This window comes from Struthio camelus, chromosome 1 (assembly GCF_040807025.1).
Source record: "Struthio camelus isolate bStrCam1 chromosome 1, bStrCam1.hap1, whole genome shotgun sequence".
In the NCBI taxonomy this organism is placed as follows: Eukaryota; Metazoa; Chordata; class Aves; order Struthioniformes; family Struthionidae; genus Struthio; species Struthio camelus.
The window spans coordinates 96,711,997-96,733,206 of record NC_090942.1 but is presented as its reverse complement, the minus strand read 5'-3'; the positions used below and the strand labels follow the sequence as shown (position 1 = coordinate 96,733,206).

Here is a 21,210-nt window from a genome sequence, read left to right as displayed (position 1 = left end):
GGCTCCCCAACAGCTTGGCTAGCTGGCGGGTGTGCTGGGGAGTGCTGGGAGGTCACAGCGCTGCCTCCTCCTCTCTGTTTCCAGCCAGGCTTTTGCACTGCAAAATTGTATTGTTGTGGGGCCTGGAGCGGGGGACCCTACGTAGGCATGTTCTGCTGTGCTGGTGACTGCCTTGGGCCGTAAATACTGCATGGTGTGTAGGTTGCTGATTTAATTGCCCCAGGGCAGTCGCATAGTAGCAAACTGAGGGCTGAGGATACAAGAGGGGAACAGGAAGGGGAAGTTAATGCAACAAGATCTCCTTATTAAGTTGTTTTCCAGGTTGTAAATACTTGGAGCACTTGTGTCAGGACTCCAGAGGAGCTCCTTCCCTTTCCCAATTGAAAAGCCCACAAGCTTGATCCCTGGCGCTGGGCTGTTTGTTGGTATGGAGATCCAGCCTCCTTGACCTGGATGGGATTCTCCTGGGAAGGCCACCCTCTTCCCCTCAGAGCTCTGATGTTAGAGGGAACCAGTGCAGCATACAAAAATACATAACGTCCCTTTGTATAAACCCAGGCAGAGTCACTCTTCACTGCCACTAAACCTGGGAAGCCCTGTCTTTGCAGAGACCAGCAGCCTCTCTGGCCCTCCAAACTCTCACAATCCCTTTTGTTCAAGTAGAGGGAAAACAGCCTTCCTAATTCCCCCGCAAACCTCCTGAATGTAAACACAACCTTCAGCTCCAAAGGAGGTGTCAGTGACCTTGGGCTGCGGATCATAAACTCCTTCCTCCCCCCAGCAGCTTCTGCTGCAGCATGTGAAGTTTTAGCCTCTTGCCCTAAGTGCAGCTGCCCCAGACATGCCAAGGGATGGCTGCCACAGCATCACTGCAGGTGCATGGGGTGACTAGTCACTAAAAGAGGAGTGATGCATCCAGTGCTCACCTTGAAACATGCCTTCTGTCTTGCACACCTCTTTCTAGTCAGCCAAGAGGGGTCTGATATGTAAAGACTGAAAATAACCGCTTCAGTATCGCTTGTTGGGAGGAGGTGGGGGACAATAGGGGCACGTGGACAGAAGATGCATGTTTGTGGTCCGTGTAATGGGTTTTAGCTCTTTTTTTTTTTTTTTTTTTTTTTTTTTTTTGGACAATGTGCATTCTTGAATACTTTGCTATGGAGCTCAGTAGACCTTGCTGGAAATTTCAGGTACAGCATATCTGAACTTGGGGGTTTGGGGTTTGTTTTGTTTTTTTTTTAGGTCACTTTTTGTGGATCCCTTAAGACATCCACGTGCCCTTTTCAGCAGTCTTGTGCTCCATAGATGGAAATTGCTGGCCAATAGATAGGTACCTAGGTGGGAACTAGAAGACGAGCGTTTCCCTTCCTTGCTGCAACGCTGGGGACTGTTGTCTAAGAGAAAGTTCCTTTGCTTTTTAAGGTTCCCTTTCCTTCTGCTCTATGGCTGTTGCTAACCTAAATAAAAAGCAGGTAGAGTGGCCATGGCCTTTGTGCAGCCCCGCAGCACCTAGTGTACCACTGCCTGTAGCTGGTGAATCCTCGTGGTCCAGCGCAGTGCTGACGTGCCAGCTTGAACCAGAGAGCACCGTAGTCAGGTGCAGCTTGGAGTAAACTGCAGCAGCACTATCTCCAGACCCAGCTGGCTTGTGTCCAGCCAGTTTGGGTGCCACCAAGCACTCGTGGTTTCATGGCTGGGATCAGTGGACCTGCCCTTAGATCTGTGGTGTGCTTGGTCTGGGTCTCTGGCTCCTTGTAAGCGAAGTAATTACCACCACAGAGCTTCTAGGTGCAACTGAACTGAAAAAGAAATGTGATACCTATAGTTGATGGATATCACTCATTATCGTGGAGGACTCCCTTAAGCCTGGAGTTCGGCTCCATTTCACTTGCTGAAGTTTGTCAGTTTAGTATGAATATGCTGCAGGAAAATCCCCGCTATACCCACATATACACAAATCTTGTGTTGGATGAAAGTATTCTGAAGGCATAAATTGCTGCTTGTTCAGCTAAGCTTCCAGTGGGTCTTCCTAACACAGCTCAGACCCCTGGCTTCGTTAATGCCTGTGGATGGGCATAGATAGGCTCTGATAGCTGACCATGAGACATTAGCAAATGGTGCCACGTTGACTCTGTTGCTGCTTCTTTTCTGTTTACTTAGTTCTTGGCAGTGGGGCGTTTCAGTGTTTGCTTGACAAACACTTTCCCTGGAGTCTATGATTATGGAGAGTTTAGTCTGACAAACCCCGCTGAACTGTCCCGTTCTCTGTTGTCAATAATCTCTTGGTTGCTGTCATCTTTAACCACAATATTTTGTGTGTCGTGCAAACTCTGTTTCCCCCCTCCTTGTTGTAGTCAGCCTGCCCGTCCCTGCTTGATTCAGTTACTGAAGCTGTAAGCCCAGGATGCTGACATCTTTATCTTAGTAATCCAGAACTCCTGGGGCTACCAGGAAGTGGCATAAATAATAAGACTGCATACCTGTCTAGCACCTTTCATCTGAGAGTCTGAAATTGTCTGACTCATGTTCATCTGGTTACTGCTTGTGTAGAGTGGGGGTTTGCTATTCCTGTTTTTGCAACCCGGGAAGCTGAGATACAGCCGAGGTATGCTTTTTCCAACAGATGAAGAAGTGATTCCAGAAATGTGGAGTCATAGTCTCCATGATTGAGTCTGGGCCTCCTCCTTGTCTTGTGATAAACATAGTTTTTGCCACCAAAAGGAAAGAGACCAGAGTTGTTTGGTTGGCTGGTTTCAAGCAACACCTTATTTCAGGTGGTCCATGGCTTTTTTGACACCCCAATACATTTGATCCAGGGGAAAAAAAGAAAAAGAAAAGGTAGTTGCAAGATTCCTTCAAGGTAAGTTACGTTCCTTGGCTGCAGTCACGCGTCCATAACATGGTTCATAGGAAGGGTGATATCTAAATACTATCTCTTGTTGTCAGTTATGTTGTGGTGCTGAGGCACAAGTGTTCAGGCTGGGTTTGGAGAAGGGAAAGCTCTTGCTGTGTTTCATGGATGGTAAAGAGGTAGGTGAAAATGTGTCTTCAGGTGTGTGAATGGTCAGCCTGGACTATTAATCTGTCCAGCTGCTAGCCTGTTTTGGACAAAGCCCAAGACCAGGTAGGACACTGCTGGTTTTGCTACCACCTCCAAACATAGCTGAGGAACCTTCCAAGATAGCCTGGGCTGGCTTATGGTTTTGGATGGAAACCACATATAAACCACGTAAAATCGCTGGATTCTACCCCAGACCAGGCAGAGTGCATGGGCTTCTGTCCAATTTCATGTGGAGATGACTGGGAGGAGGGAGAGATGGAGGAAAAACCTGCATGGATCCAGTGTTGATGTAAGGCCATAGTAATTCTGTTCTTGAAGCCCGCAGATGCCATTCCCATGGCTAGATTGTACCAGTGAGAGCAGAGGAATACCTGAGCTGACATCTCCTGCATGCTTGGGTTCAAGAGGAGGAATAGTTTGTCTGCTATCTTTTCATACAGGGACAGTTGAGAGGGGGGAGGAAAAAAATGAGGATTTGGGTGAATACACGCCCTCCGCATATATAATTCTCAGGGGATAGGGAAGTTAGGTAGGTGTTTCCTGCAGTGTGTGGTAGACCTCCTCCTCCCTCCCCCCAGAGCATAGCATGTGTAGGGAGGAAGATATAAGAAATTGCTTCAGCTTGAGGGGGCAGCGTTGCAGGCACAAGAAGGTAAAAGTGTATTTATTTTCCACGCGTTGCATCAGAACATGCGAATTTTGCTTGGTAGGGAGGGCAGGAGTGTGCAAAAAACAGTCCAGCTCCCTAGGAAAGGGGTGGGAGAGCATGAGGCCAAATACCTTGGGAAATATTACTTTAGGCCTGTCTCATCCCTCTGCCTCCATGCAGAGCACAAGATCTGTATCCGTATGTACAGCCCCTCGCATGTGTGTGCTGGGGCTTTTCAATATAGTCATGCTCCTCCCTAGAGGCAGCAGCACCCCCAGCTCCCTCCATTCCGCTCCCTTCTCCACTTCTCCCTTCTCCCATGCACTTTTATGCTTTTTGCAAAGAGCATATGCCAAACCCAACTTCACAGCTGGCTCTGCTCCACATGTTTGTTTTCTGTGCGTGCGCGGCGCTTGCCAGCTCCGATTGCGCTGTTGCTCTGTGGTGGAGGTGGGGGGGAGAGCGGGAGCGGTGGGGAGAGAAACAGGAGCAGGCCACTGCTTTCCAAACCCTTATTTGTTTAAAGCTTAAGCCTGTCTGAGAGAGCCTTTTTGGAGTGAGGGGTAAGTGGCAGGGGCGGGATGCAGGGGAATGGGGAAAGTAAACTGTGTGTCAAGGAAAGCAAACTCTGCAGCTGGAGCTGCTGCTGGTGCTTATTGTGTGAAGAGCGCAGGGAGGTGCCTCTGGCTCTGCGTTCGCGCCCTTCCTCGCTCTCAAAACAGACGCAAGTGTAAAAGGGCAAGGAGGAGAGCGCAGAGCCGGTGACTAGCCTGTGCAAGGCTGTAGCGTCGTTGACTATAATCTGCTCGTGCCTGCGACCGGGTCTGTCTGCGTGCGCGTGCTTGTGCTCCTGTCCAGCAGGCATTGTCACTGAGGTCGTGGCAGTGGCAAATAAGAGAATGGCCACTTTCCGCAGCTTTGCAAGCAACTGCATTTGGTAGCTGTTGGCTTGGGTGAGAGCAGGTGAACCACGCTTCCCAGACGCAGGGGTAACACCAAGGTGTCATTACAATGTGTTTTCTGTCTTTTTATCATGGAGTGTGATGCTCTCTCAATTTCCCTGAGATGCTGCTGTTGGTGACATCCCATGGTATTTCACCTCCAGATGGTTCCCTGAGGGTTTTCTGAGCAGCGCAGGGCAGAGCATCAGCTCCTGACTGTGACACCAGGTGAGGCGCATAGGTCGGCCCATCCAAATGCCAGTGCAGCGCTGGCCACGGTGCTGCTGCGAGCCTCAGTGGCTCTGAGGTGGCCGTGGTCCAAACCTTAGCCCTGAGCCTGGGCGGGCTGCCCCCACACTGCACCTTATCATTTGGCACCACCATCCTCTGCAGGCAGTTATTTCTGTCTCTTCATTTTGCTGGTCTTCAGCCTCATAGTCCCTCCCCCCCCCACTTTTTTTTTTCTGTAGTGACATGTCTTCCAGGGGAAACTTGTCCCGGCAGAGAGTCCTAGAGGCTTTTGACCTGCTCTCATAACAAAAGTGCTTATTGTTAGTGAAAAGCATTTAAGTGACAGCTATGGAGAGTAAAAAGTCCCATTTATTCCAAACCTAAAAAACCCAAATCTTTTAAATATGATCTTCAAAGGAAAAGGAAAATGGGCTTGTGCTCATTTGCATCCCAGCAACAAGTTGTTGCTGAAAGGAGTGCAAACCGGAAGGCAGTTTTTCTTTATGGTGCCGATGGGGATGTCTCTAAAGCCAGCCATCTGGGGATTAAACTTTGTATTGATGTTACTGGTAAGTACTTTGTCCTGTCTCTTTTGTATGCTCTTCTGGATTTTGATTTTTAACTATGTTAAATTAGTCTTGCACTTGTTAATGCAATTTCTGAGCCTGCTCCCATTCAAGTCATGGCAAAGATCACATTGATTTTAGAGGCAGCAGGATCAAGCCCTCTGTTCTGAGCTTCTAGATGCCTTATTTTTGGGAGATAATCTGCTGTGGGACTGTCTGATTTATAATAAATTTCGTCAATTTTTTTTTGTTAACTCTGCAACTGTCGTAGGTGCCTCTGCTCCCCAAATACACGCTGAAAGAGGCCTCAAAACCTTTTATTTTTTTTTCTATCAAAAAAAAAAAAAGCCATCGAAGTGGTCTCTTTGCTCCATTAGGAAAATTTCCCCATTGAGACAAGGAAGACTTAATAGCTTGTCATTGGCAGGATCTCTGGGCTTTTCTGGGTTTGGATTTTTATTTCACACTTCTGTTTCACTCTACTACTGTTCCTAGATTGACATGGTCAAGTCTATGCTCCTAGACAGAGAGTTTAAAAACTGGAGCTCAAAGGCAGGTTCCCTAGCCTATATTGAAGCATATGAAGAAGCGGGGTGATTTCTGAAAGCCTCTATCAGTGCTGTCTCTTTGCTTTGTGGTCTCCTCTGGGAACAGGAGCTTCTGTAACCTGGCTCAGAGGTGGCAGCAGCTGACAGGTTTTAGGCTTTTGTTAGCTAGTGGTATTCAGCTGTGTACTGCTCCTCTGTGGTCTGGTTAATATTATATGCCAAGAGAGGAGTATTTCACCCATAGGTACTAGGATGAATGGATACTGCAGTATTTCTCATCTGTCCTGTTGTAAGCTTGACGTGTCATGCGATGGAGGCAATAAAACAGGGATCAGTCTCTTGAGGGCAGCGCCTCGTCACACCTTTATCACGATTTGTAGTCCTCCTTCCCGAAGACACCTACAGCCCAGGGCCAATTGCTCAATGTGGTTAAGCCAGCAAGAGGCTGCAGGGTGATATTAGGTAGCGCAGGCTGTGGGATTTATAGCCTTGTGTCCACATCAGTGACGAAACACTTGTTCCCGGTCAGCGTGGTGGAGCCCTGTGGCAGGGCAGCGTGAGACCTCCCCACATGTGATGGGGTGAGGGCCAGCCGGCTGCATGTGCCACCTCTCTCCCCAGGGAAAAATACCTTTTCACTGGAAACAGAGCATGTTATGGAAGTTCATCTGTCAATTAAGCTTTCACAGTAGTCCAGGATGGAGTTTCTGGTGAGAACAGGAGCGGTTTTCCTTATCTGATGAATATCTGACATTTAAACAGGGTGGAGCAGTGCCAGCTGGAGAGATTGAGATTGCCTGGGATGTGGCAATCCCAGGTCACAGCCCTGCTTTGGGAAAGGCAGAGCGAGGACTGGAGCGTGGGCTCCCGTGCCGCAGGTGAGCCCTGTCCTCACTCGGCTACAGCGAGCGATCTGCCCCAGAGCAGTCGAGGACAAACGCAGCATTACCCAAACGCTGCCAGATTCCCAGCTCCTCCATTTCTCCTGGCCCCCTGACCCTGTCATCTCTTATCTAATTTTCCTGGCTTTTCCTTTCTGCCACTTTTATTTTACATTTTCCTTTGATACCTCACAGGGCTTTTGCCCTGTATTATTTTCCGCGCTTCTGCCGGGCCTGCCTCTTGTCTGACCTCTCCCTAACCCAGCAGGCAATTAAAGCCTCAGCCTCAGACTTCAAGTTTTGTTTTTTTGTTTGGAAAGGACGAGAATGGAAAAACAAAAGCAGAGCCCTGACTGATGTAAACTAGCCACAGGCACATCTGTGTGGCTGTGATGACAGCTCCTGGTGGGAGCTGCCTGTCCTGGTCTGGCTCTCCTCTGCTGTAGCTAGTGACAGGGAGGGGGACAACCTGACACTCGGCGCAGGTTGTTGGGGGGTTGAGCAGTGATGGTGCTCAGCCGCATGCCGGCAGCATCACAGGGCTCTCGCTGCCTGTCCTGCAAGTCCCAGTGTGTCAAACCCTGGCTAGCCTCGTAACCCAAGCTAGGTGAAGGAGTTTTTGCTCAGGTTCATGCTCTACTTTATTCCAGTCTTCTTGACCTAAGGTTACACTGATTTTTTTTTTTTTTTTTTGCCTCCCTTTTCTTTTAAAGGGCTTGTTTATTTCTCGCTAATTCTTCCTTTCCATGACCAGGCGGGCAGGAACAAAAGGGAGGTTCAGTGTTACCCATCCACCTTCCTGGCTTGAGGTTGGTGGTTGTTGGCTGAGGATGGCAGAGGGAATTGCTTCTGGTGTTACCTACGCCATCCTGAAGTTGTCTTGACATCTCGGCTGTCCTGTCTAGTGCTACCCGGAGTCTCTGCAGAGCTACAAAACGCAGGCCTGTCTCTTACACTGCCTCTGAGTGAATTAGGGAGTGCAAAACCAGAGAACCATGAGCAGGCAAGAACTGCTTCCTTTGCCCCGTCTGTCCAAGCAGAAGAAGAGGTAGATAGGTAAATTTTGCTACCTCTTGTATCAAACGTCTTCAACTGAGTGTAATCTTCCTAGCCTGTTGTGTAAACTGTCTAGGGCATGGGCAGGCTTTTGCTCTCTGTTTTGTATAGTATCTGTCACCATACAGCTCTGACTGCGTTGACAGCGATCTTTGGGTTTAACTGCAGTGTGAATGATAAAGCGGGTAGTGTTTTCATTTGGCAAGAGATGGGATGCCTGAGTTTGATAGGCAAGTAATGCAATGCATTAAGTCACCTGCATCTAAGATTGATGGTGTTTGTTACACATGTCACATTTGTGTGGATGGGCAAGCCCTTCTGTGCCCCGGATAAGTCAGGCCTTCTTGCTGTACCGTGAGCATGAGGCAAACTGAAAACTCTTCAGATACTGTAATCAGATAACTGATTGCAAGCATGTGGCTACACCATGGTTTTACATGGTGATGCTGCCCTGTTCTCCCAGCACCAGCTTTGGTGTGCAGGGCACAGTGTTTGTACACAGTGTACAAACCTGTGTACACTGGCTTGGGATCTCAGAGGGTCTCAAAACTAGGAATTGAGCAAGGTTTGCCGATTCCCGGATGCTTGCTTCTGTAAATGTTGGAGATGTTCACTCTTTTGGGGAGTTTCCAGCTTTTTAAATTAGGATGTTAGCTAAAAGACTAAAGAGTCTACAAATGGGTCAAGGAAGAAAAGGGTAGGGAATGCAGAGGAAAAGTTAATCTAAAGCTATGGCAGCTCTCCCAGGTTGGGGTTGAAGTTGGCTTGAATCTTGGATAAGGCTCTTGACCACCGAAGCATCCTGCCCTTGGCCCAGGGGGCAGATCCAGCGACTCCCGGGGCTGCCTTCCCGCCTCGTGCGGTTCTGCCTTTCCCCCTCGTGCGGTTTAGGGAAGGAGCCAGGGAGAAGCCAGGAGCTCCGGGCTTGTTGCAGCAACAACATCTGTTTCCGAGGTGCACTTTGTTTCTGAAGAGGCTGCGCAGCACGCTCCATCTGCGCCCTTTTTGTCCCTTGTGCCGCGTTTAGCAGGCGAGGACGGAGGCGCTCGGGGGAGGAGAGCGCGTCCCTGGAAGGAGCCCGCGGCGGCCGCGGTGCCAGCGCTGGCTGGCGCTCTGCACCCCACGCAGCGTTGTGAGCATCTTGACAGCTGGCCCGCTGCATGCTTATTAGTGGCTGCTTTCCTCTTGCCCTCCACCTCTCCTTCGCCTCCCTAACCACCTCGCCTTTTCCCTGCCCCCTTCCCGCTCCGACCCCCGTGTCCCTTCCCGGAGCCCCCAGCCTCTCCAGATTAGAGCTCTCCAGGGACTTCGTCCTTTTGAAAGGAAGAAAGAAAAAAAAGAAGGATGGGGGGGGGAGGGAAAGAAGGGGGGGGGGGAAGAGAAAAGAAAGAGGGGGAACAGAAGAATGAAAACAGACCCAAGGGGCAATAGTCCCTCGAGCCATTTCACTGCATTACAATGAATATGGACTCTATTAAGCTCCGTTCTGCCTGTTAGTGTTTCCCGGGGCAACACAGCTCCCATATGGCAAGCATGCAGCAGATTAGGGTAGGCCTCCGGGCCGCATTGAGGGCCCGGGGCTTGACTGGCAGTCGCCCCCCATCCCCCCTACTCCTCACACTTGACACTGCCTGTGTTTATCTAAAGCAAAAAGGGCCGGGGGGTGGGAGAGGGGGGCATTTTTTTGCGGGGGAGGGGGTTATTGTCCCGGGCAATGGGAGAGGGCAGAGAGGAGGATGGAGGCGGGGGTGGGGGGGGGGGAAAGGAGAAAGGGATGGGGAGAGAGCGGAGGGGAGGATGGAGGGAGGGAGACGGGACACGGGGAGGTGGAAGGGGAGGGGTGCAGCCCTCATCCATATTCAGGAGGGGTCTTGAATGGGCAGAGGAGAAATAAAGCAGATGGAATTCATGTTAAAGAACAGCCACAATCGCCCTCCAAAAACAAGAAAAGAAAAGCCAGTGGCCCTAAAGGAGCGCAGGGAGCAGCGTTTATCCAATTAGCAGGGTTGTCAAATTGAATTTACTCAGAATGGCGGGGGGGGGGGGGAAGGAGGGAAATTAAGTGTCTAGGGCATGGGGGAAGCACTATATTGAAGAAAGGACGTGGGTTTTCTTTCTTTTCCCCCTACGCTTTAGCCAAGGAGTTTTGTCTTTTCAAGGGCTGGCGCTGTTCTCAGGAGGGGCAGAGAAACCCAGCAAATTCAGCCCTAGCGGGCGACCCCTCTCCCGGTAGCCCTGGAAGAAGAAGAAGAAGAAGGGGGGGGGGGTGTCCCTGGGGGAGGCGCAGAGCTGGGACCGCGGGGCAGTGCCACCCGCCAGCGGGTGCCACGGGCAGGTTTCGGGGCCTCGGGCCGGGCAGCCGCGCTCCCCTCCCCGCGGGCCTGCAGGGTCGGGGGCGAAAGGCAGGCAGGCAGGCGAGGGGAAGCTCACGGTACCACGGGCTGGGGGGTGAGGCCTGGGGCAGCAGCTTCACGTGGAGGGAGGATGGGGAAAGGGCGCAGAGGTGGCTGTGTGTTTCGGTTTGGTCCTTGCTGGTCTGGTTTGCGTGGGTAGCTCTGCCGAGGGGGGAGAGGCGTCTTGCTTGCAAGCTGAGTTTGTTTTCCAGAGAGGCGTCGGTTGCCACGCAAGCGCTCGGGATCCACTCCGAGGTAACCGCCGGGTCACCTAGTGCCCAAGCGTGATTTGTAGTTTACAGGGCAAACTCCCTCTTCGGTAGAGCGGCGATGCCCTGCCAAGTTTGCTCCGGACGTTTTATTTCCTCCGAACCCCAAGCAGGAATTTACCCTGAGATGTCGGTGTTGTGGCTTCTTTGTGGGGTCACTGAGCTCACGAGTGGCCAAGAATCATAAAGTCCTCCTGCCTGGACCTTTTTGGCTTATTCTTAAGAAAGCTTTATTTGGCCTAATCACTTTAAAAAAAAAAAAAAAAAGTTGGAAGGAAACTCCTCACACCACGCTAATCAAGGGCTAATCAAGGGCCGTGTGCACTGAGCTAAAGCACTCCCTAATCACAAGCTGTCAGGGTTAAGGAGGAAACCAGGCAAGCTTTTATCCCTGTTTGCACGTACAACCTGATACGCCCTTGACTTAAATACGGCAGTGCGATGTCGGATGCTGCCTCTCTCTGCCCCCTCCCAACACTGCCCTGTTTCAGCTCAGGCTCCTGGCTCTCCCTGGGCAGCGAGGACGTCCTCGTCCCCGTGCTTTCGTGGGGGAAAGGGAGCGTCTCTCCTGCTCCAAACCCCTCCTTTGCCAGACCCTGCCAGAAAGAGGCAATGTGACTAAAAGCGCGAAATTCTGAAAGTAAGATTTGGGGTGGGTTGAGGTTAACTTTAGCCTCTGATATGTTACTGTTTGGTGGGTTTCTGCAGTAGCAGCTCGCTTCTGCGGTTCCCAGGTGCCGTCCGTGCCAAGGAGTCGTGCAGGGACGTTGCAGCTGACCTGCTAGGCTGCATCACCTTGATAGTGTTTTTCAGCTTGAGGATGTGATTGATTTGGGTTTTTTTTATTGTTGTTGTTCTGTTTTTTTTTTTTTTTTAAGGTCAGCTCAGGTCTGCAGCCTGTCACTCACCTCAAACACAGGTAAAGTCCTCTTTCGTGAGTCGATTTGATACCTAAAAGCCAAGAAACGGTGGAGTGTAACATGGAAAAGGTGCCTCTCGCCTGCAGGCTCTGTGGGACCGGGGTTGCCCTGGCACCTGGCCCTGCTGCGGCGTGGGGCGAGCGTGCAGGCATCCCTCCGCTCGTCCTCGTGCGTGGCAACACTTGGCATTGCCCTTGCACTTTCTCCTCAGACTTCAGGGGATTTTAGCGCTTTCCCCTCCCGGTTTTCCTTTGCTTTTCCCTGCTCCTGCGCTGCGCCCTGCCTGCCTCCCCGCAGCGCTGGGCTGCGCCGCTGCCCCGGAGCAGGGGCAAAGGCTGGTTTCTATTTGGGAGCGCTGTAAATCAGAGACAGCGTGGCAGTAACAAGGGCTGCATGGCCGGCCCTTGTTAAGCAGGAGGGGGCTCGAGGCTGTGGGCAGCGTTTCCTCAGTAAAACCTTCCGTTTCTAATCAGCAGACACCTCTCGTGCTGCCTGTGTTTAATTCAGATCTCTTTTTGCTTTCCAGCTTTATCACCCCCTCCCCACACATACTCCTTTCTTCCCTTTTCAGATCTTCACCTCTTCTTTTTTTTTCCTCTTCCTCTCCCTTTGCAGTCCTCTCCGTCTCTTTCACACCGCGTCCGGGCGCGCATGTGGACGTCGGTGTGCGGCAGGAAACCGAGCTGACAGATTTTACACCCGCCATATCTGATGAAGCTCTTGTTAATTTTGTTCTCCTAATGGCCCCTCCTTTGATTTACTGGGCTGTCTGGAGGGGACTTAGAGCCTTCGCTCCACTGACAGGAAATTGTTATTTTAACCTGACAGGAAAGAATTAAAAAAACCAAACATAATTTTTTTCCCTCCCCTGCTGAAGCTCTTCAGGTGATGATCTTAACTCCTTCTTTTCCAGAATAGCACTTAAGCGGGAGCTGTTGAGGCTCATGGTCTCAGGGATATTTCTGGGAGGAGCGACCCTGAGGAGAAAAGGCAGCAGAGCGGGCTCCTGGTGCAGAGCAGCCGGGAGGCCCCCGGCACTGCTGCCTGCCCAGCAGCGCTCGCTCTGGCAGCGCGGTCGGAGCGCCTGGGGCGCCCTCCGCTCCACACCTCTGCTGCCTTTCCCACTGCCGTCAGCTCTGGGGCTGCTTACAGGGACGCTGGCAGATTGAAATCTGCTTGATTAATAAAGTTCTTTGCTTTGCACTACTTGCAGACTGCTTAAGGGCAGCATTTTCAAAAGAGGTCAGTTCCCATTTAGGCATCGAAATAAGTTGGTTGCCTATTCAGAGGAGCTCAGCGTGTCAAGAACTGAATGCTTTTGAAAATCTGGCTTCAATTGTGGAAGCTGAGAATTTCGAAATCTGGCCCTGGATCCTAATAGTTCTTTTGGAATTGATGTTTTCATTCATTTTCCTCATTATTTTTATGCTGGACATTTACTTTTGTACTTCACTCAGCTGTGAAAGAAATGGCCACATGTCCCTATTTAGAGCTCATATTCTGCCTGGAGGTTTGGGGAGGTACCATACACTTGTTGCAACACACCTTCTCTCCTCAGTCTGTATTCAATACTGTTTAATCTGCCTAGTGCGTTGGCCAAATTTTTTGATCTCTTTTTTTCCCACCTATTGCTCTTCGTCTTTTTACAGGGCTGGGGACAGCCAGTTTAGTCATTGCGTCGACATGCCTGGGTGGTCCTAGCTCATGAAGGGTCCGTTACACATTTTTGCTCCTTTGCCCTCCTGGCCAGAGGTTCTGCATTACAGAGAACTGCAGGGAGGTCTAATTGGGAACTTTTTCGCTTACCCCTTCCCCCAGCATGGGCTCCAAGAAACAACTCTCTTCTCCATCCAACATTTTTCCATGCCTCTGCCAAGCCCATCCAGATAGGGCAAATGAGTCAGCTTTACTCTGTAACCTTCCAGCACTGGGAAGCAAGACTTAAATCCAACCCCAAAAGATTCTTCTTCTAGTTTGGTGGAAGACTTTTTATCCCCAGAACACCTTATGGTGTAAGGTGCAAACAAGGCCCATTTTTTAAGCCTAAAAAAGTCTTTTCTAGATTAATCTAATTGGTGGTGCATCAGTGGTGTTGATAGTGCGTATTCTGGCATGGATAGTCAGGCACTTTTGCTGCTTTGGTCAGTGGTGGTTTGCCAGATATGGCTGTGGCTTAAGGTAGGGTGCTCCGGTAGTTGTCTTACATGGGGAAATGAACTTTAGTAACACAGATGTTCTGCAAGCTAATAGCTAAAGGATCTAGTCCTACAGTATGTGTTGGTTGGTGGGGGAAACTCTTCAAAAGCAAATTGTTGAGACTTTCTCCCCTCCTCTGGGGAAGAGTGTGATACAGAGAATGGTGAGGATCATGGGAGAGAAGTCACTTCTTACCGCTTTGGCGCCAGTAGTTACCAACAGAGGGTTTCCACATGTAACAGGGCTGTGGACTACATTAGGTAGACTGTAAGTTTACGTAATCTTTCTGGGTGTCTTCATGGTATGCATCAGCCTGATTCCTGAAGGAAGGGAGCTCTGTCCGTGCTCCTGGCTGGCCGGAAGCCATGGCAAGCGTGACCTAATTTGCCCTGCCTCTCAGCAGGGCTTACTGGCTTGGGCTCACAGCCACGCTAACCATGGCTACGTGACTTCCGGGAAAGAGCTGACTTGTATCTAGCCCACTGGGAAGGCAGGCAGAGTGAGCTCACATAAGCCTTCAAAATACCATGTAAAGATGCTCTTTGTGCCGTTTGCAGAGCTCCAGCTGCAGGTTAGTTTATTTGGCATCTTTTCCTCATGAAATTCCAGCTCAAAGGTGGCTTTTCCTTTTCCTACCTCCTCTCATCTTGAAATTTAATGTCTCCTCCATGACTTGTTGCCCAAGCAGTGCTCTGGGCGTGGAGGGGCAAGGGCCCAGCTTGTGACGCTGTCAAAGGGACAGCACAGTTTACAAAGATGTACCCAACTAGCTTGCTTGATTCCTGCTGTAGCCGTGTGGAGCTCAGCACAGCCAGCCACAGACGTTGCCCCGAGCGCTGTGCTTTTGGACCTTTGGTGTCGCCAGTGCTTAGGTGAAGTTGTTTGAGAGTAGCCAGTTAGATCTCCACAAGTGCTAGCATTCCTTGCTAGCAGTAGGTCAGCTTTACCTTGAATGACTCATCAAACATCTGACAGGGAGTCTGTGGCAGTCCTTAATTCAGGAGTTCCTTTTTTAGAGGTTATGTCTGATGGGATTTGTCTCCCCTTTCTGATTGAGACACTCAATCACACACACTCAAGCACACTCAAATCAGTGATGGCTAGAGCAGTGACCATGGTGAAAGTAGGTAATACTGCTCTGCAGGATCCAGATGCTCTTGAGGATGGTGGTTGCGATTAATGAGCTGACTCTGTATCTGCAGAGGGAGCAGGAAAAACAACAGCTGTTTGAGTTGGCTGCTGTGGTGGGTATGGTCTTTGGGCTTTTCCAGTGCCAGTGTGGCCATGCCATAGGAGCAATTCTGAAACACCTTTAAGACTTGCAGGTCATCTTCTTAGGGTGGCTCCTAGAGGGAGCTGACAAAACTGTAGCTGTATTGCAATTTCCATAGGGGGATACCTCTTCTCGCTCTCAGCCCTTCAACCTTGGTTGAAAGTGAATCCCAGCTGGCATCCAAGGCATATTGGATGGTATCTTCTGGGTGTAGCCCCTTAGCTCATTAATCCCCGCTACCTGGCTTGTCCGGTTTAGGGTTTGTTCATGACAGTCTCTCCAGAATGGCTGCTGAGGTGTGGGGTTCTTCACAGCAATCTGGGTTGTGATAGGTGGCCTTGGGCTTCAAGATTTTTGAAGATTATTGATGCCTTCAAATGGGAACCTAGTGGTTTGTCTAGGCAGCGAAGTGCAATTCAAAATAGGCTGTGCATTTCAGGCAAAATAGTTAATCTGAATTCTTTCATACATTGGATCTCTTTATCTAGAATAAAGATGTGTTAAGCCAAATTAGCTTAATCCACCTTCAGGCCAGGGCAGGTGGAATTGGTCATTCCTTTTCTCCTGAAAAGGTGTGTCCTGTACTTCAGAATAATTTCTTGTAGAGAAACTTTTAGATCACATAAGGAGTCCTATCTGAACTGGAACCTGGGTATGCTCAATAGTGACATGGTCAGAGTCTCAGGAACAGACTGTGAAAGTGTGGGATCAACTCTGTTTTCTAGGGCTGTACTTGCGTGTACTTTTTTTTTTTTTGTATTTAAGCTAGAGTATATTCTGTAGACACAACCAAGAAGTGGCAGCAACACTTAGCAAGTATCTCCAGTAGTATTTTGTTGGAAATGTTTGTGCTTTGCTCCTGAAAATTGCATGATATAGATTACTGGCACAGTACAGGCACTCACTTTGCTGAATCTGAAATGGTGAAAGGGAGTGTGTGCGTGCGTGGGTGTGCGCGTGCACATGCATGCACATGTAAATTTATACTGAGAGCTGAGGATACAATGTCTTGGGAGACTAACAGCCGTGCTTGGGGAGAGGCCAGGGAGGGGAACTGCTTATATCAGCATCTGCAGCCTGCTCAGGCCACAGACTTGGTGAATCCCTGGGACGGATATTGTTAAAGAAGCCAGGGCAAAGCAGAGGGAAGCCTGAGGGTCTCATACCATCATCTCTCTTGTCATCCACAGGAGGCTGCTGCCACACCTCCACTGCATCCTCTGAGGCAGCTTATGGGACCCTTCCCTGGCTGCCTCTGCTCCAGGACACGCTGCATGGGATGGCAATGACACACGGAAGGAAGAGACCAATGTCCCCCATCCCTTGCCTGATCCTCGCTGCCGCTAGCTGCTTTGCCAGACTGAGTGAGTTTCCTTTCTTACTCATTAATTCCATCTTGTTTTATGTTTTACCTTGAGGCAAATGAAGGCTATTAAACTCAAGGCAGCAGATCCCACTTCTCAAAAGGTTTGGCTTTTCCTATCTCCTTAAGGGACATCCTGCAATGTCCAGTCCTGTTCTGGAAGTGGTGCAGTAAATGCTGTTGCCTCAATTCCCCTAGGGGTGGGAGGAATCCCCACCAGCGAAGTTCCTTCCTTGGCGGGCAATGCTCCTCCCTGTCTGCTCACCCAGTGTCCTCACCCTGCTGTTCCCTCTGGATTGGTTAGCATAGCCGTGCCTCAAGCACAGGTGGATTTCTCGCTTCATTCCTTCCTCAATACCTCGACCAAAGAATCACAGAATGGTTGAGGTTGGAAGGGACCTCTGGAGAACATCTAGTCCAACCTCCCTGCTCAAGCTGGGTCCTCTAGAGCACATTGCCCAGGACTGTGTCCAGATGGCTTTTGAATATCTCCAGGGAAGGAGAATCCACAACCTCTCTGGGCAACCTGATCCAGCGCTCAGTCACCCTCACAGGAAAGAAATTTTTCCTCGTGTTCAGGCAGAACTTCCTGTGTTTCAGTTTGTGCCCATTGCTTCTCATCCTGTCGCTGTGCACCACTGAGAAGAGTCTGGCCCCACCCTCTCGACACCCTCCCTTCAGATACTTGCACACATTGATCAGATTCCCCCTCAGCCTTCTCTTCTCCGGGCTGAACAGTTGCAGCTCTCTCAGCCTTTCCTCATAGGAGAAGATGCTGCAGTCCCTTCATCATCTTAGTAGCCCTCCGCTGGACTCTCTCCGGGAGCGCCATGTCTCTCTTGTACTGGGGAGCCCAGAATTGGACACAGTACTCCAGGTGAGGCCTCCCCAGGGCTGAGGAGAGGGGCAGGATGCCCTCCCTCGACCTGCTGGCAACGCTCTTCCTAACGCACCCCAGGAGACCATTGGCCTTCTTGGCCACAAGGGCATATTGTTGGCTCATGGTCAACTTTGTCCTCCAGGACCCCCAGGTCCTTCTCTGCAGAGCTGCTTTCCAGCAGGTCAGTCCACAGCCTAGGTTCAAATACTCTCTGAGAGGAGAAGAGGTTACAGTTGAATTGGACCTCTCAGCGTGGTGGTGCCAAGGAGAAATGGGGCTGATGTGCATCTCCAAGCACTAGGGGGGGCCTGGGGGGCAAAGGGGAGGGTACAGCACAAGTATAGGCAATGGAGAATGCAGAATGTACCAGCACTAGAATTTTTCCCGTCTTTTGTTTTGCTGAGACTAAGGGAGCTTTCTTATTTCCTTTTCTTTCCCTCTGTGCAGGTGAATCTCTGCAGGTCACTGTCCAGCCTGCCTCCACTGTCCAAAAGCTGGGGGGTTCAGTCAGCCTTGGGTGTGTGGTGGACCCCCCCAGGGTGAACCTTACCTGGAGGCTGAATGGGAAGGAGCTGGCTGGATCAGACGAGGTGCTGGGTATCCACATCGAGCGAGGGAAACTCGTCATCACAGCTCTCAACAACCGCACTGTGGGACGATACCAGTGCATCGCTCGTGTGCCTGAAGGAGTCATTGCCAGTGTTCCCGCAGTGGTAACGTTAGCTAGTGAGTAGTTTCAGTCTTCTGCTGTCCACTGTGTTGCTCAGGCCTGCGCTCATGCATCTTGAGAGGCTCCTCCAAGCTCACTTGTTCCCGCTGGCACCAAGGAAGCGTTTCCTTGGCTTGGGCCGTTTTGTAGCATTTTCAACTGCAGGCTGACTGTTATGTTATGGTCTGACCGTGACCTAAGAAGTTCTTCTGCATGGCAGGCTACAGATCTGTCCTGCAGTGAGTTTACACAAGCCTACAAAGAGCAGGAACAATGTCAGCTATGAGCTTTGTGTGTATGTATTTGGTTCCTTGACTGTTATGTTACCCCATACAGATGCTGAGTTCTTAATTACCAACAAGTACCTGCTGGTGCTGATCACGAAACCGCTGCCTGGGCTTTGGGGCTGTTGCCAGCCAGGGATCAATGTCTACTATCTTTTGCTGCCTTCTTGTTCCACAGAAAGCATGAGTCCCTTGCCCTGCTTGTGCTGTGGTGGGACCTGCTGTCCCTGTGCTGCCCCAAATTCAAATTAGACCTTTCTGGTTGTTCCTTGCTCGGGAAAGGAAGAGCTGAGGGAGGTGGTGTCCTGCTTAAGGAGGAGCTTGACTGCATGAGGCCGGTGAAGGCAGAGGCCTGTGTTCTCCTCGTTTGGTAAGGCAAGAGCAGAAGTTGGCAGAGCACAGATACAAGGCAGCACAGTATCTAGAAGAACTTGTAGTGTGGTATTTCTCTTTAAAGGGTGGGATGCTGTATTTGCTACAACCACTGGGATCCCAGTGGGGCATGCTCCCCTTTCCTGGAGGCTTATCCTCTTCACATTAGGTTGCAATGGCTTGACAGCAAGGAGTCACCTTGCTTTTGAGCCACAGCTCTGAGCACGGGACTTTGCTTCTACCTCTGAGCTTATGTCCTCCTCACTGCTGCTCTGGTATTGGTGACAGACCAAGGAGATGTGTGTGCATAGCGGGGAGTGTCTTAGCATGGGGAACTTCTCTTACAGGGGTCTGGGTTTGGCCAGATGTTATGCTCAAATTGGAGAAAGTGCTATATTTTGATGCATCTGAGAAAGGGCAACCCATGCCTGTTGGGAGAAGGGGAGGCACCATATGAATCACCCTTCCTTGGCGGCAGAGAGTCTGATCCTCTCTGAGACCTGCGCAGTTTCTGACAGAGCAAGTTCACACAGAGGAGACTGCTGCCCCCCGGCAGTGACAGCGCTGCCTCCTGGCCCCCTGCTCTGGCACGGGGAGGCCTCCGTCCTTCCTTATGAAAATGAAGGAGTGAAGATGTTTGTGCAAAGCAGGGGCTGGCTTTGCTTTAAAGCCAAGAGCTATTGGCTTGTCACTGATACATTAATCAGAAGTGAAATGTTTAGGCCGGGCTGGGTAGGAGGAGGAGAGGGAAAGCGAGGGAGAGTTCCTGAGCTTCAACGTGGGGTGGGAGGAGGGGGTTGTCACCCGGCTGAATCCGTCAGGGGATTTGGCCTGAGCTCTGCACTGAGATTAAGTTTCGGAGAATGCATTCCATAGCAGAAAGGGGGCTGTGTGTGCTGGTGGCCTGATAGAGAGGAGGAGAGGTGGATGGGATTACCAAGGGCATGGTTTGCATTTGGGAGAGCAGGGTGTGCTCCTCAGCCTGATCATTCTTAGACTGAAATTCCCCCCCCCCACCTCCCTCCTCCCTGCCTCCAATTTTGTCTCCTAGGACCAAGCGCTGCTCTTTGGCCTGTCTGTCTTCTCTGGTCTACAGAGTCAGTGGCAGAGGGAAGACAGGTCCTAGAGCACGAGGAGGTCCTACCGTGTTCCTCAAGACAGATGAAAACTATAACCAAGTCTAGTGCTACCCTGGAGCATGGCACTTTGTTGATTTAAGCCTATCCTTCCTCCCCGCCTACACGGGGCCTGGGAACATGAGATGAAGAGTGGCGTTGAACAGTCCAATCAGCACTGACCTGCCCTGTGATTGTTTTTACTTTTACAGACCCCAGCCCTCTCCAGGAGCCAAATGTCTTCAGCCACTGAATTGCACGTGGGGCTGGGGGTGTAAATGAGGGGAACTTGCCGCTTGCTGCAGCATTTGCCATGGCAAAGGCACTGCCGGTAAAGGGAGGCCACAAGCACTGTTCAGTGGAGCTCAGAAAACTGAGGCTGGAGGTTGGCTGAATGAGCAACGAATCCATCATGGAGCCTCCTCTGCTGCCCTGCGTGGATCTCCTCCTCTCTTTGTAAGGGAGCTGGGGATGGCAGCGGCCATGTCCCACACAGATTTTGGCAGTCTTGGGCAATAGAGAGTCCCAGGTGGGGAAGGCTCAGCAGCTGATGAGTGGAGTGAGAGGGGGAAGCCCTGGAAAGACGGGAAGGGCTCAAGGTGTAGGAGGGAAACCTCTCCTTGTGTGGCCAGAGGGAGAGGATCAAAAAAACACGTTCATGTTAGTGAGCTGGAGGCCGCTTTCTAAAATGGCTTTACCTAAGTCTAAAATAACAGAGTAGGCACCAATTTGTAGTGGGACAGAGTTTGCAGGCAGTGGTAGCAGATGTGCCGTGGGCTGTCATTCCACTTGCAGGCCCTGTCTGCAGGACCTTGCTCAGAGCTGGTTTGGTGAGACTGCCCTCTAAGGAGGAAGAGGAAAGCACCTGGCAGGTATGCATAGCAGTTGGTATGTGGAAGCTCTCCCAGATCACCTTTGGGGCTGAAAGGGCTGGGGGGGGAGGGGGAGGAGAACCCACCACAACCCTGAAAGTTTTAGCCTCATCCAAAAATGTCTTAGGTGGATGGAAGGAAGTGAGACTGGAGTGTAAATGAGACAAGCTGGAGAAACAAAGCGTTTTCAAGGTGTTTTTTAGAAGAGGGGACCAGGGTCACTGGAAAATTTGTCTTGCTAGATTGGGAGAGAGTAATTAACATCTTGTGGCCAAATTTTAGGCTATTTCCACTCTTTTCTCTACTCCTCCTTTGGAGGAAACACCCTAGAGCACCCCGGACCATGTGCGCACCATCCCTCAGTGGCTTCCTCATGCTTTGCTGACTATCAGCAAGCAGATTATCATCTTTATCATGCTGGCAGCTGCAGTTTAGCCTTGGGACCGATACCTACCTCTCCCATCTGTGGCACAGTGATGCCTACTGGCATTTCTGAGTCCATCTCTGCTCTCCCTGGCTTGGCAGGCTACTCAAAATTAGCAGTTCGCTCCTCAAGCAGAGATGAAATAGTTATTGTATAGCCAAAGGGTCAAGGGAGCAGGGATTTGCAGAAATGGGAAGATTTCTTAAA

General features: G+C 50.7%; 1 protein-coding gene across 4 annotated transcripts in view; it reads left to right on the top strand.

The window, feature by feature from the left end:
• The window catches only part of BOC (BOC cell adhesion associated, oncogene regulated), a 59,983-nt gene that overhangs the window by 17,249 nt on the left and 21,524 nt on the right, over positions 1-21,210 (top strand). For all 4 annotated transcript variants that reach the window (XM_068959383.1, XM_068959367.1, XM_068959376.1 and 1 more), the window contains exons 2-3: positions 16,175-16,348; positions 17,675-17,953. In XM_068959383.1, the coding sequence (XP_068815484.1) occupies positions 16,264-16,348; positions 17,675-17,953 (364 nt within the window). In that variant the 5' untranslated portion in view covers positions 16,175-16,263. The remainder of the gene's footprint in view (positions 1-16,174; positions 16,349-17,674; positions 17,954-21,210) is intronic.